The 14,047-nt window shown below is 39.1% G+C and overlaps 1 protein-coding gene across 1 annotated transcript in view; it reads right to left on the bottom strand.

Annotated features, from left to right (window-relative positions):
• The window catches only part of PARP14 (poly(ADP-ribose) polymerase family member 14), a 73,085-nt gene that overhangs the window by 52,112 nt on the left and 6,926 nt on the right, over positions 1-14,047 (bottom strand). Inside the window, exon 3 of the mRNA XM_020985940.2 lies at positions 320-450. Within this exon, the coding sequence (XP_020841599.1) occupies positions 320-450 (131 nt within the window). The remainder of the gene's footprint in view (positions 1-319; positions 451-14,047) is intronic.

The following is a 14,047-nucleotide window of genomic DNA, read 5'->3' as shown; positions in this document are numbered from 1 at the left end:
TAACACCTGGGGGAGGAGGATGGGAATCAGGAAAAGTCTTGTCTATGAGTTCGCACCTGAACTTGAAGGAAGACAGGGATTCTGGAAGGCTGAGAAGGACCAATGAATGCATTGGTCTTAGTTTTCTGTTTCCTCTACAACATTGTTCTAGCTTCATAACCCCTATCAGCACTTGCTTTTTTCAACGTGGCCAAGGATTCCTACTTCTCCCTTTCATACCTTTCTCCTGCTTCCAGGTGTCATATTTCTCCTGAACCCCAGCCCAAATGCCTGATAAAATACCCAGCTTCCTTTTTGATCATATGTAAGGCATATTTACTTCTGTTGGGATTTGTTCTTCATTGCCTTCAGCCCCATCCTTTCTTGTAGGCAATTTGATGGTGAGCTTCAAATTTTCTTCTCCTGGCAATTCTAACTCATGATTCTCTCTCTCCAGGACTCGTTGCCTTGCTGAAAAATAGGGGTGAAACCAAGATTATGCTGTGGTAATCTTTAAAAAGGAAAAAGGTTGTACTGGTTTTAAGACCTATTTTTATTGATATCTTTTGCTTTGCCATTAGCTATATTTCCAAATATGAGTACCCCTCCCTTATCCAGTGAAACATGCCTTGTAACAATAAATAAAAAAATGAAGAGGGGGAAAAGCAGTTTGACAAAATCAACAAACTGTGTCTCATGATATCTGCAATATTCTATACCCATTGTCCTCTGTAAAGAAAGGAATGAGGTGAATTTTCTCAACTCTTATCAACATTGAAGTCATTCATTATTACAAAGGAAGTAACCTACTAAAATGTCCATACTTTTTTAACTCAGAAATTCCACAGCTAGGCCTATACCCCAATAGTACTAATCATTATAGCTAACATATATGAATCACTTACTACATGCCAGGCACTGTGCTAAGCCCTTTACAATTATCATTTCATTTGATCCTCATAACAACCCTAGGAGTTAGGGCTATTATCATCCCCATTTTACAAATGAGGAAGCAGAGGCAAATAGGGATTAAGTGACTGGCCAAGGTCACACAGTTAACAAACATCTGAGTCTGATTTTAAATCCAGGTTTTCCTGACTCCAGGCACAGCATGTCCAAGCATGCCATGGATTAAAAAAAAAAAGTCTCCATATGTACCAAAATATTTAGAGTGGCACTTTATGTGGTGGTAAAGAAGTGAAAATAAAGTAGATGCCCATTGGTGAATGAGTAAACAAACTGTGGTATATGAATTAATGGAATATCACCATGACAAATGTTAAGAATACAGAGAAGTATGGGAAGACACATGAACTGAGGCAAAATGAAGTAAGCAGAGACAAGAAGAAATAGATACACAATGACTACAACAACATAAAGTGGAAACAACAGCCACCAAAAAAATTGAAAATGAATGTAGCAAATGGAGGAATAAGACAAGCAGAACAGATTTGAAAGGTACATGTTGGATTTATCATATTCTTAAAAAGAAAGAGTAGCTGTACATAATAGAGTTTCAAAGTTTCATGTTAGCCCCAAAGAAGAGATGGGAGAAGACAACCCTTATCCTGTCCTTTACAAAGGTGTAGGATGGAGAAGAAAGTGTGCAGGCGTTATGAGTGTGGACCATTGCATATATTGTCAATTTTTTTGATGTGTTGATCAGTTTTTGCTAACTTTTTCTTTTATTCTTCTTGTAATTTTTCCCTTTAAAAAGTTCTTTGTTATAAAGTCAGCTTTCTGGGAGGGAGGGAGATAAAAGGGGAAATAGAGTCAATGTAAAAACAAAAGAACAATGAACATTTATGTGAAAAAAAAACTCAGTGCCAAACTAACCAAGCTCTAATTTGATTTCCTTGTAGGGGTAGAAAAAAAATAATAAAATTCATCTGGAGGAACCAAAGGTCAAGAGTCTAAAGTGAAATAATGACAAAAAGTGGGAAGACACTAGATCTTAAACTGTACTACAAAACAGTAATCATCAAAACTATTTGGCAGAGAAGTTTGTGAAATAGATTATGTATATAGCATACAGAAGTAAATGGAAATAGTAGAAAATAATGTTAATAAAGATCCTAACCCCTGGGGTAAGGACTCACTATCATACAAAATCTGCTGGGAAAACTGGAAAACAGTCTGCTTGAAGTTAGGTATAGATCCAATCTCTCACAGCATAGGCAGAGATAGATACATGTCTTAGATAAAAAAAGTAAAGCCATATTTGAACTCAGGTCTTCCTGAATCCAGGGCCAGCGTTCTATCTGCTGAGCCATCTAGCTGTCCCCCAAAAAGTTATTTTATGGGGGAATGGAGCAGAGATGGTGGAGTGAAAGCAGTGACTTGCTTGAGTTCTCCCCCAAATCCCTCCAAATCCCTATAAAAAATGGCTCTGAACAAATTCTAAAGCAGCAGAATCCAGAAAAAGACAGAGTGAAACAAATTTCTAGCCCAAGACAACCTGGATGGTTGATCAGAAAGGTATATCCCTCCAGGATGGGAGAGGAGCACAGTTTGGTGGGGGCATGTAGTCCAAAGCAATCCTGGAGCAGGCCTCAGAGGACTGAATTGCAGGCAGCTATGGTAGTTTCCAGACTTCTCAACCCAGAACATCAAAAACAACCTAGAAGGTCAATGGGAAAAGTCTGTTTCTGTGGTGAGAGAGAAGCTAGGTCTCAGCCCCAGTTCCTGAGCATGGCCCGGGGCAGCGGATACCTGCAGATTCCAGTCCACAGACTGAGGGGAAATTGGGTAGCTGAATGGAGGGGGATTGCAGGGATCTCTTTGCTTGTGCTGAGGCAGGAATCTCTTGCTTTGCCCACTCTTAGATCTGGGTCACAGTTCTGAGGGGTGGTCCTGGGGCGAGGAGGACCGCTGGCTTGGTGGAGCTTGTACTAGTGGTTAAGAGGAAATCCTCCTCACAGTTCCAAGATAGAAATGACTGCTTGTGGTGACTCATAGACCAGAGCACAGGCCAGGAAAGGAGTAAACACCTCACCCCTTATCATACCACCTTGCAAGAACTGAAAATTTACAGGTCCCTACAAGTATCTCTGAAAACAGCTGTACAAGCCCCCAAATCTTGGGACAGTACATTCTCCACATTGGAAGCAGACTTTTACCTTAACAAAGAGTTTAAAACTCAAGTAATGGGCTGGGATTATGAGCAAGTAGCGCAAAAAGAGTCAGACTATATTATCTTACTTTGGTGACAAAGAAGATAAAAACATATAACCAGAAGAAGACAACAAAGTCTAAAGCTTTCAAGAAAAAAATGAATCAGTCCCAGGCCTTGGAAGAGCTCAAAAAGGATTTTGAGAAACAAGTAAGAGAAACAGAGGAAAAACTGGGAAGAGAAATGAGAGTGATGACAAGAAAATCATGAAAAACAAGTGGACAGACTGCAAAAGAAGACCCAAAAAAAACCCTGAAGAAATAACACCTTAAAAAATAGCCTAACCCAAATGGCAAAAGAGGTCCAAAAAGCCAATGAGGAGAAGAATGCTCTAAAAAGAAAAATTGGCCAAATGGAAAAGGAAGTCCAAAAGCTTACTGAAGAAAATACTTCCTTAAAAATTAGACGAGAGGAATTGGAAGCTAGTGACTTTATGAGAAATCAAGACACTGTAAAACAAATCCAAAAGAATGAAAAAATAGAAAACAATGTGAAATATCTCATTGGAAAAAAAACTGACCTGGAAAATAGATCCAGGAGAGAGAATTTAAAAATTATTGGACTATCTGAAAGCCATGATCAAAAAAAGAGCCTAGACATCATCTTTCAAGAAATTATCAAGGAAAACTGCCCTGATATTTTAGAACCAGAGGGCAAAATAGAAATGAAAGAATCCAGATCACCTCCTGAAAGAGATCCCCAAAGGAAAACTCCTAGGAATATTGAGCCAAATTCCAGAGTTCCCAGGTCAAGGAGAAAATATTAAGCAGCCAGAAAGAAACAATTCAAGTATGTGAAACACAATCAGGATAACACAAGATTTAGCAGCTTCTACATTAAAGGACGCAGGCATGGAATATAATATTCAGGAGGCAAAGGAGATAGGATTACAACCAAGAATCACCTACCCAGCAAAACTGAGTATAATCCTTCAGGGAAAAAATGGTCATTCAGTGAAATAGAGGACTTCCAAGCATTCTTGATGAAAAGACCAGAGCTGAATAGAAAATTTGACTTTTAAATACAAACTCAAGTGGAACATGAAGAGGTAAACAGGAAAGAGAAATCATAAGAGACTTATTAAGGTTGAACTGTTTACATTCCTGCATGGAAAGATGATATTTATAACTCATGAGACCTTTGTCAGTATTAGGGTAGTTGGAGGGGAAAACTATATGTATGTAGATAGATAGATAGATAGATAGATAGATAGAAAGATAGAGAGCACAGGGTGAGTTGAAGATGAAAGTCATATATGGAGAATAAAATTAAGGGATGAGAGAGGATTACACTAGGAGAAGGAGAAAGGGAGAGGTGGAATGGGGTAAATTATCTCACAAAAACAGAAAAGAAAAGGCTCTTACAGTGGAGGGAAACAGGGGAAGGTGAGAGGGAATGAGTGAATTTTATACTCATAGGATTTGGCTTAAGGAAGGAATAATATTCACACTCAATTGGGTATGGAAATCTGTCTTACCCTGCAGGAAAATTAGGGGGGTAAGAGGACAAGAGAACAGGGGGATGATAGAGAGGAGGGCAGATTGGGAAAGGGGGTAATCAGAAGCAAATACTTCTGAGGAGGGACATGGTCAAAAGAAAGAATAGAATAAATGGGGGGGCAGGATAAGATTAAGGGAAATAGAGTTAGTTTTTCACAACATGTCTACTATGGAAGTGTTTTGCATAACTGCACACGTAAACCTATATTGAGTTGCTTGCCTTTTCAGTGAGGGTGGGTGAGGGAGGAAGGGAGAAAATTTGGAACCAAAAGTTTTAAAAACAAATGTTTAAAAAAAATGTTTTCATGTGCAACTGGGAAATAAGAAATACAGGAAATGGGGTACAGAAATCTATCCTGCCCTACAGGAAAATAGAAGGGGAAGGGGATAAGAAAAGGGGGGAAGAGATAGAAGGGAAGGCAGACTAGGGGAAGGGATATTCAGAATGCATGCCATCTTGGGGTGGGGGGAGGAGTGAGATGGGATGAAAATTTGGAACTCAAAATCTTGTGCAAATAAATGTTGAAAACTAAAAATAAATAAATAAAAAAGAAAAAAGTTATTTTTATAAACAAAATAGAGATATAAGAAAGAAAGATCTTTATCAATTATGGATAGTGGATGAGTTAACAGCCAAAAAGGGGATAATGATACTTGTTGAATTGCTAATTAATTTATGAAATTGTGAAATAGGGCAGGCATACCCAGTTCTTTGGGTATTCATTGGGAAAGACCATGACAGCAGCAAGAAGTAAGACTGTAAACACATTTTAATAAGGCACTGAGGATGTAGGGAAAATAGGCACAGAAAGTAGAGAGACAAGCTGTGGAAGGGGTATGGAGACAGATGGCATGGGAACAAGGGATGGCATGGTGAAAGAAGGCAAGAAGAGATGGGGAAGGGGATGGAAAGAGGGAAAGGCAGAGAACATCATTCATGTAACCATGGATTAGAGTTGGGAGCACTGGGCAGTGTGGATTTAGATGGAGATTGAAGAGTGTTTGGAGGGGCATGGGTTTAGGGTTTCATTTTTATAGAGTTTTTGCTGGGGGAGACAAATTAACATATCAGCGCCACCTTGGGGTTAGTTCATTAACATATCCAGATCACCTCAGAGTTGTTTGCAAAAATTAAAAGTTATTATACATGTTATCCCAAAGTTATTAATAACATTTGGTGTTCTGCTGGTCTTACTGGGGATATCTGGAACTTTTCTGAGATCTACATATCATAGACCAAAAGGCCCTCACAAAAAGCATAGGTGGCTTCCCCTGACTCAGCACATATTACCAGGATGTGATTTTTGGTAATATGACACAATTTGCAGATTATGCTGCTTTGATCTTTGGGATGGTTCTAGGTTCCCCTTTGTCAGTCTTACTTCCTGCTAGTGCTACTTTGTACTGGCTACTTATAAACTTATTATTAAACTAATGAGAAGTGGGAATGGTTGTCAGGGGGATCAGAACAAGATAGAACTTTAACACACTTAAAAGATAAAATTGGTAATTTTCATAACCTAGAATTAAAAAGGTTCCACACAAACAATATCAATGCAGATAAAACTAGAAAGGAAACAGTTAACTGGGAAAAATATTTTAAGAAAAGTTTCTTTGCTAAGGTCTTATATCTAAGATATAAGGAACTAATTCAACTTAGTAGAAACAAGAGCCACATCCCAATAAATAAATGGTCCAAGTATAGGAACAGAGAGTTTTAAAAGGAGGATATTGAAGTTATCAACAAATATGCAAAAAACAATATGAATGCAAACAGGAATTCAAGTTAAAACAACATGAAGGATCTACTATGCACCCATAAGTTCAGCAAAGTTGATAAAAAGAGAAAATGACAGATGTTGGAGGTGATGTGAGAAAACAGGCATATTGACTCACTATTGGTGGTACTGTGAATTGGTTCAGTCATTCTGGAAAGCAATGTGAAATTATGGCTCCAAAGTCACTAAACTGTGCACACCCTGTGACCCAGCAATACAATTAAGTCTATACCACAAAGATATCAAAGAAAGAAGAAAAGGACTCTTATGTACAAAAAGTATTTATAGCAGATCTGTTTTGTTACAAAGAATTGGAAACTATTGGGATGTACATCAATTGGGGGAAAGGCTGAACAAATTATGCTATATATAAGTAATAGCATAATATTGTGCTGTCAGAAATTATGAAAGGGAACTAAGTAAGATTTTCAGGGAGCAGAACCAAGATGGTGAAGTAGAGAAAGCAGCTAAGGTCTCCCAACATTTCCCTCCAAACAACTTTAAAATAACATCTCAAATAACATTTGAGAGTGATAGAGCCTATAAAAGGTTGGGGTGGGACATTTTCCTAGCCCAAGACAACTTAGGAGGTAAGAAGAAGAAGTCTGTGATACCGATGTGGGGGCTGGCCTAAAATCTACATGGCGGCAACACCAGCAGCTTTGGGAGCTCTCAAGCTGGAGACAACCAGGGGATCAGGACACTTTTCAGAAAGAGACACGTACAGGGGATCGTTGTGCTAGCTAGCATTAGGTGCAAGACAGGGCACTGTTTGGCACCTCCATTGCCTATACCCACTTCTGGGTCACAGTTCCAAGGGGGAGAGGAGCACTTGCTATCTCAAGAGAGCTGTGAGGACAACTCTTCCTGGATGACACCATGTTGGAAGCACCAAAACTGCCGAAACCCCCAATATAAGTTCAAAAACAGCAATGTAAAAAAGCCTAAAGCTTGGGATAGTGCCCTGCCCCTTCCACCCTGGGAATAGAGTCCAACTGTAACATAAAATTCAAAGTCAAGAAATAGACTAGAAAAAACAGCAAACCACAACAAAAGAGCCTGACTACAAAAACATACTGTGGTGACAGGGAAGATCAAGACAGAAACTCAGAAGAAAAAAAATGATGTCAAAATATCTACAAGCAGAGCCTCAAAGAAAAATGTGATTTATACACAAGCCAAATAACAATTCTTAAAAGAGCTTAAACATAAATAAAATAAGTGATAGGAAAAACTAAGAAAAGAAATGAGAGCACTGTAGGAAAATTATGAAAAGATAATTAATAGCTTGGTAAAAGAGACACAAAAAATAATGAAGAAAATAACACTTTAAGCGAGAGAATTGGCCAAATGGAAAAAGAGGTACAAAAACTCACGAAGAAAATAATTTCTCAAAAATTACAATTGGGCAAGTAGGAGGTAATGGCTCCATGAGACATCAAGAAACACAAATGACAAAATAGATGGTTTTGCAGAAAACTGGGAAGAATTATATGCACTGACACAGAGTGACATGAGAAGAATCAGGAGAATAATTTATACAATAATAACATTATAAAGAAAAACAACTCTGAAAGAGTTAAAAATATTGATCAATGCAATGACCAATCATGATTCCAGGGGTCACCTCCTTACAGAGATGATAGACTCAAATTACAGTATGAAAAAATGTATTTTTCAGACAAGACGAACGTAGGAATTTATTTTGCTTGTACGTGCATATCTGTTACAAAGGCTTTTCTTTTTTTTTCAGTTTGGTGGAGGAAGTTGGGAGCTTAAAAAGTAAAAAATAAAATAAAAGAGGGTCATTGAAGGAAATCCAGAAGGAATCAGAGACAAGTAGAACAGCTTTGAAAGTTACATGTTAAATATGCTCTAAATAAGAGAAATTTGGTGCAGTGGATGGAGCACCAGCCCTGGAATCAGAAGGACCCAAGTTCAAATATGACTTCAGACACATGATGCTTACTAGCTGTGTGACCCTGGGCAAGCCACTTAACCCCAATTGCCTAAAATAAAAAATAACAGAAATTTAAAATTTCATGCACAATCCTCTTTTTTCTGTTCTGTCATGTATGTGGAAATGTTAGTTTTAGTATTTTTTAGTAGCATGATTTTTTAATTAAAAAGAGTTGCTGAATGAGTCTACTGTAAATGTGTGCTACTTAACAGCAATTAGGCACTCACAGCTGTTGGCCAAATAATTTCTCTTCTCTCTTTTTAGCTTCCCAATATGCTTCTCACCAAGGCTATGTCCAACCTTCTTCCTTTTGGAACTAACCCTCAACTCTATCTTGATTCCTACTCCCTCTATAATCTTTATCATTTCTCAGCTCCACCTTGAAACTTCTATTAATTCTACCACTCTCTGTTCCTTTCACCTTTGATCTCACTCTGTAAACTAGACCTCTTGATCCTTCAAATCTCAGCCTTTACTCCATTCAACACTTTCCCTTTGTCTTTCATCTTTAATTTCTCCCTTTATGTTAACTTGTTTTCCTCTGCCAATAAACATGGCGAAACATATCCTGAAACAAACAAACAAAAAAAACCTTCCACCTAGATTCTGTTATCCTTTCACATAATTATCCTATATCTTTCATGTAACTGTAAAACTTTCAGCATGAATAGGCTATCTCTTGCCTCTATTTCTTTACACACTCACTTTTCAGCATGACTTCCTACCTACCACTATAATGAATTTGTCATCTCTGGGGTTGTCATGACTTCTTTTTTTTTTTTTAATAGTATTTCATTTTTTTTTCAAATCACATGTAAAGATAGTTTTCAATATTAATTTTATAAGATTTGGAGTTCCTAATTTTTCTTCCTCCCATTCCCTTACCCCTCCCTAAGATAGCAAGCAATTTGATATAGGTTGTACATATGCAATCATATTAAACATATTTCCACATTACTCATGTTGTGAAAGAAGAAACAGAAAAAAAGGGGAAAAAACCATAACCCCCCCCCCCCCGAATTGAAATAGCATTCAGACTCCATAGTTCTTTCTTTGGATGTTGATAGCATTTTCCATCATGAGTATTTTGGAATTGTATTGCTGAGAAGAGCTAAGTCTATCATAGTTGATTATTGCACAATGTTGCTGTTACTGTGCACAACTTTCTCCTGGTTCGCTTCTCTTCACTCAGCATCTGTCAAATAAGTCTTTCCAGGTTTTTCTGAAGTCTGCCTGCTCCTCATTTCTTATAGCACAAGAGTATTCCATTACATTCATATACCACAACTTGTTCAGCTCAATTGATAGGCCTCAATTTCTGTTTCTTAGCCACCACAAAAAGAGCTGCTACGAATATTTTTGTACATGTGAGTCCTTTTCCCATTCTTATGATCTCTTTGGGTTACAGACCTAGTAGTGGGATTGCAGGGGCAAAGAGTATGCACAGTTTGATTGCTCTTTAGGCATAGTTCCAAGTTGTTTCCAGAATGGTTGTGTCAGTTCACAACTTTACTAACAATGCATTAGTGTCCCAATTTCCCCCCATCTTCTCCAATATTTATCATTTTCCTTTTCTGGCAATGACTTCTCAATTGCCAACTACAATAGCTTTTTCTTTGACTTCTTCTTCTTAGACCATTTTGCAGCATTTTGTCTATCTCCAGCACCTAGAGCAGTGTCTGGCACCTTGTAAGCACTTTTAATAAATGCTTGTTTATTGACTAATTGACAGCTGACTTCCTTCTTAATACTCTCTTCCCCCTTTGCTTCTATAACAGCTTCCCCCAGTTCTCCTCCTGTCTCTTTAGCTGCTCTGGCTCTGTCACTTCTAGGGGTTTCTTTTCCTTATCCCAGACCTTAAGTTTGGATAGCCTCCAAGGCTCTGTTCATGACTCTCTTTTCCCCCATATTTTCTTCTTTGGTGATCATATCCATTCTCATGGGTTTAGGAAACTGAAACAGACAGAAGCTAAGTGACTTGTCCATAGTCACACTGTCAGTGTCTGAGGTAGAATTTCCCCAGAAACCTATCCTGCTTTTTAATTGCAATATTTTTTGGTAGTTACCAGGCTTGCAGGCTCAAAAGCTCAAATATATCCATGACCTTCCCTCCTACATTAAATCATTGTGAAATTTCTACATATCCCCTTCTCTCTATTCTGCTGCCAGTGTCCTAATTCAGGTCCTCATTGCCTCATCTGAATTGGTGAATTATCTGAATTATAGGTTCTTCTGAAATCCATCTTTCTCATCATTGCCAAAAAAAAGTTCTTAATACAAAAGATTAATCATATTGTTCTTCCCCTCAAAACCTTCCAGAAGTTCTCCTTTTATTTGTATAGAAAAATACAAAACAGCAGTAAAAGAAAGCATGGAAAATAAGTACTTGTTTCTACATTTATAAAATGAGGATAATAATGCTAAAGAACTGAAGAGGCAGTGATGAGTCGGGAGTGCATTCTAGGCATGTGGACGGTCTACAAAGATGAGGAAGAGGGAACTGAGCTGGGTGAAGACCACACAGAAGTTGAAATTTATCTAAGCAAGGACAAGATACTAGATACTCTACCATACTAGATACTACCTAGTCAGAGAAGAGGTGACACCTGAATAGAGCCTAAAAGGGTGTCAGTAAATAGACATAGATGGGAGTCAAGAACGAGAATTGCTTTTCCATAGTTCTAGGAACATTGAGGGTCTTGGGAAGGACACTGAAGGAAAGAAGGCAGAACAGAAAACAGCTTTGGAAAGAGCGCAGCTAAAGCTGATAATAGCTAATTTTAAAAGCATTTTTATGAGTTAGCTCAGTTGATCTTAACAACCTCGTAAGGGAGATGCTGTTATTATCCTTATTTTATAGATGTGGAAACTGAGACAAACAGAAGCTAAGTGACTTGCTCATAGTCACACTGCAAGTGTCTGTGGTAGAATATGAACACAGGTTTTCCTAACTCCAAGTCCAATGCTCTGTTCGTAGTGTCACCACCTAGCTGCCGTGAGTAAAAAGGAGTACGTGAAATATGCCTGGAAAGGTAAGTTAGTCTTAAGCCTTGAATGCCAACCTAAACCACTTATATTTTTCATGTAAGGAAGAGGGAACCCAATCCCTGATTCCCTTATCTCAGTCTTGCCTCTATGTGCCCTGCTTGGAGGAATGGAGAAAGGGGAAGAGCTGTGATAGCATATAACATTCTCTGAGTCCTCACTCACCTTCCATCTGTACCTACCAATTAGTATTCTTATTCTTTCAAGACCCAGTCCTGATGTCACCTTTTCAAGAAAGCTTTTCCATCAAACCCCTCCCCTGAGCTAGGAGTAAAACCCCTTACTCCCAAAGTCTCTTAACTTGGACTTTGGACCACTTTTTCTTTTTTAGTTCTGACCTGAGATTTCACTGGTAAAGGATGCTCCCCTTCAAAGAGACTCCCACTTCAAAAGCAATCAGCACTTGCTTAGAGTGACTTAGAAAGGTACTCAGGGGCATTGAGAGATGAAGGTCCAGGATCACTGCCAGGATGTGGCAGTGACTGGCAGAGGAAGGACTTGAACCCAGACACTCTCTGGCCATATGTTGCCCTGAACTCCTTTGACCTAATTTTTAAATTTTTTTTGCTTTGTATTATAGTTATTTTCAGCAGGTGAGTGAGTCCATTATAAGCATCAGTAGTTAATGTTATTATTGTTGGATGCTTCTGATGATTTATTTTCCAGACTGTCACTCTAGCCTTAATAAGTTTCTGTGATTCCCACAGATTCTCCTCCTGGATCAAAATATAAGGAGTGTTTCCCTCTTCAGTCCCTCTCCCAGTCAGGAGTAAATGTTGGAGCAGGTATAGAAATCTCCCTTTAGTGAACAATGGCCACTTAACTGTTGATACCGTGCCTCTATTGTGCCTGCAATTGCCCAAACAAAAGACAAAATTTCTCTAAGTGGTAGACCTGACTTTAAGATCATTAAGGATGTTAGGTTCATAGATTTAGAGTTATAAGTTGTCATGGTAACCTAAATACTGAATAAACCACAACTGATTAAAAAAAAAGGGCTTAGGAGGCTACCTGGTCCATCCCCTTTATTTTACAGATGAGATGGAGCTGCAGAGAGTTTGAGAAATGTGCCTAATGTCACAGTGGCTGTAAGGTGAAGAGTGGTGAGTCTATCCCAGGGCCCCTGACTCCAACTGGGTTCAAATCTTAGCTCTGCCACTTAATTTACATGGACAAATCACTCCCCTCTACAACACTGTATGATTATGCCTTTTGTTTCTCAGGCATGATATGCCACCTCTCTACTCTCTGACTCCTGTGACTTTCTACTGGCTTTTGCTCATGAATAGAAAGTTTGTCCTCCTCACCTCCACCTCCTGGATTCCTTCTAACTCAGCTCAGACACCACTTTCTGCAGGAGGCCTTTCCTGCCCCTTTCCACTCTCCTCTTCCTTTTCTTATGTCCCTTTCATCCGAGATTACCAGCAATATACTCAGAATATATCTTGTAAGACCATAGTTGTTTGCATGTTTTCTCCCCTATAAGAAGATGAATTCTGGAGGGCAGGGACCATGCTTCTTTGTTTACCCTGAACTTACCACGGTGCCTACAACACAGCAAGTACTTAACGATACTTCATGACTGCCTGACTTTTTCTCTTCTGGCCTCAGTTTCTCTATGTGTAAAATGGGAGAAGTTAGGCTGGATGATCTCTAAGGGGTCCTCTTCAATTGTAAGGTTAGTCATCTTTTTATCCACCCCTCACCTCACTGTAGCCTGGACTCCAGCCCCTTCCCAGTATGACCCTTCCTTTTCTACCTTTTTCATGGTAAAAGAGAAGGATGTCAGAGTGTCCCATCTGTGGTATGAGCACACACTCATCCCCTCCTGATGTCCGGGGGCTCTGGAGGTAGCACTGCAACTTATTAAGCAACTTCTTGGGCGGGGGGAAAGTGGGGGGGAATTTGGGACCCCAGGGACCATCCAGCACCAGAGGGAAAGAATCTGATGCCTCCATCCTCCTCTCTAGCCCTGAACCTGAATCTAATCACTAGCCTTTGAAAACTTTCTCTTTCATTTCCCCAGAAAAGTCCCTCCCCAGCTCTGAAGTTTTTGCCCTGTGGCTGTAAACAGCTTCCCTGTGATTGACTGCATTAGCCTGTCAGGAGCAGGAAGTGCTCTGCTTCCCCTTTGGTCAGCAGCCCCAGCAGCTTCAAACCCTCTTGGCTTCCTACTTTCAGAAGTTAGACTTTACAGCACTTCTCTCCAGTGCCGAAGAGCAAACGGAATTGCCCTTGCATACCAGGTGTGAGCTGACTTGTTTCATTTGCCCCTAAAGACGTCTCTCTGGCTTTTTAAAAAATTGCTTTCTGCTCCCTAACCCAGAAAGCCAATCCATATGACAAGGAATAAAAAAGGCACGAAGGAAAAAAAGGCAATTCAGCAAAATCAACCAACAGATCAATCAAGTCAGAGACCCCCTCATGTCTCCCAATCATGTCTCTCTTCCTTCCCTTAAAAACCTTCCTCACTTGATCCAAGTTCTAGAAGACTCCAGCACAGTGCCTGGCACACAGGATGTGCTTAATAAAGGGGTTTTTTTTAAATTTATTTTATTAAATAATTTTGATTTATCAACAATCACTTCCATATGGTTTTTTTTTGACTGACAGA

Source organism: Phascolarctos cinereus, unplaced genomic scaffold (genome assembly GCF_003287225.1).
Source record: "Phascolarctos cinereus isolate Bilbo 61053 unplaced genomic scaffold, phaCin_HiC Scaffold_726;HRSCAF=1367, whole genome shotgun sequence".
In the NCBI taxonomy this organism is placed as follows: Eukaryota; Metazoa; Chordata; class Mammalia; order Diprotodontia; family Phascolarctidae; genus Phascolarctos; species Phascolarctos cinereus.
This window is presented reverse-complemented; position numbering and strand designations above follow the sequence as displayed.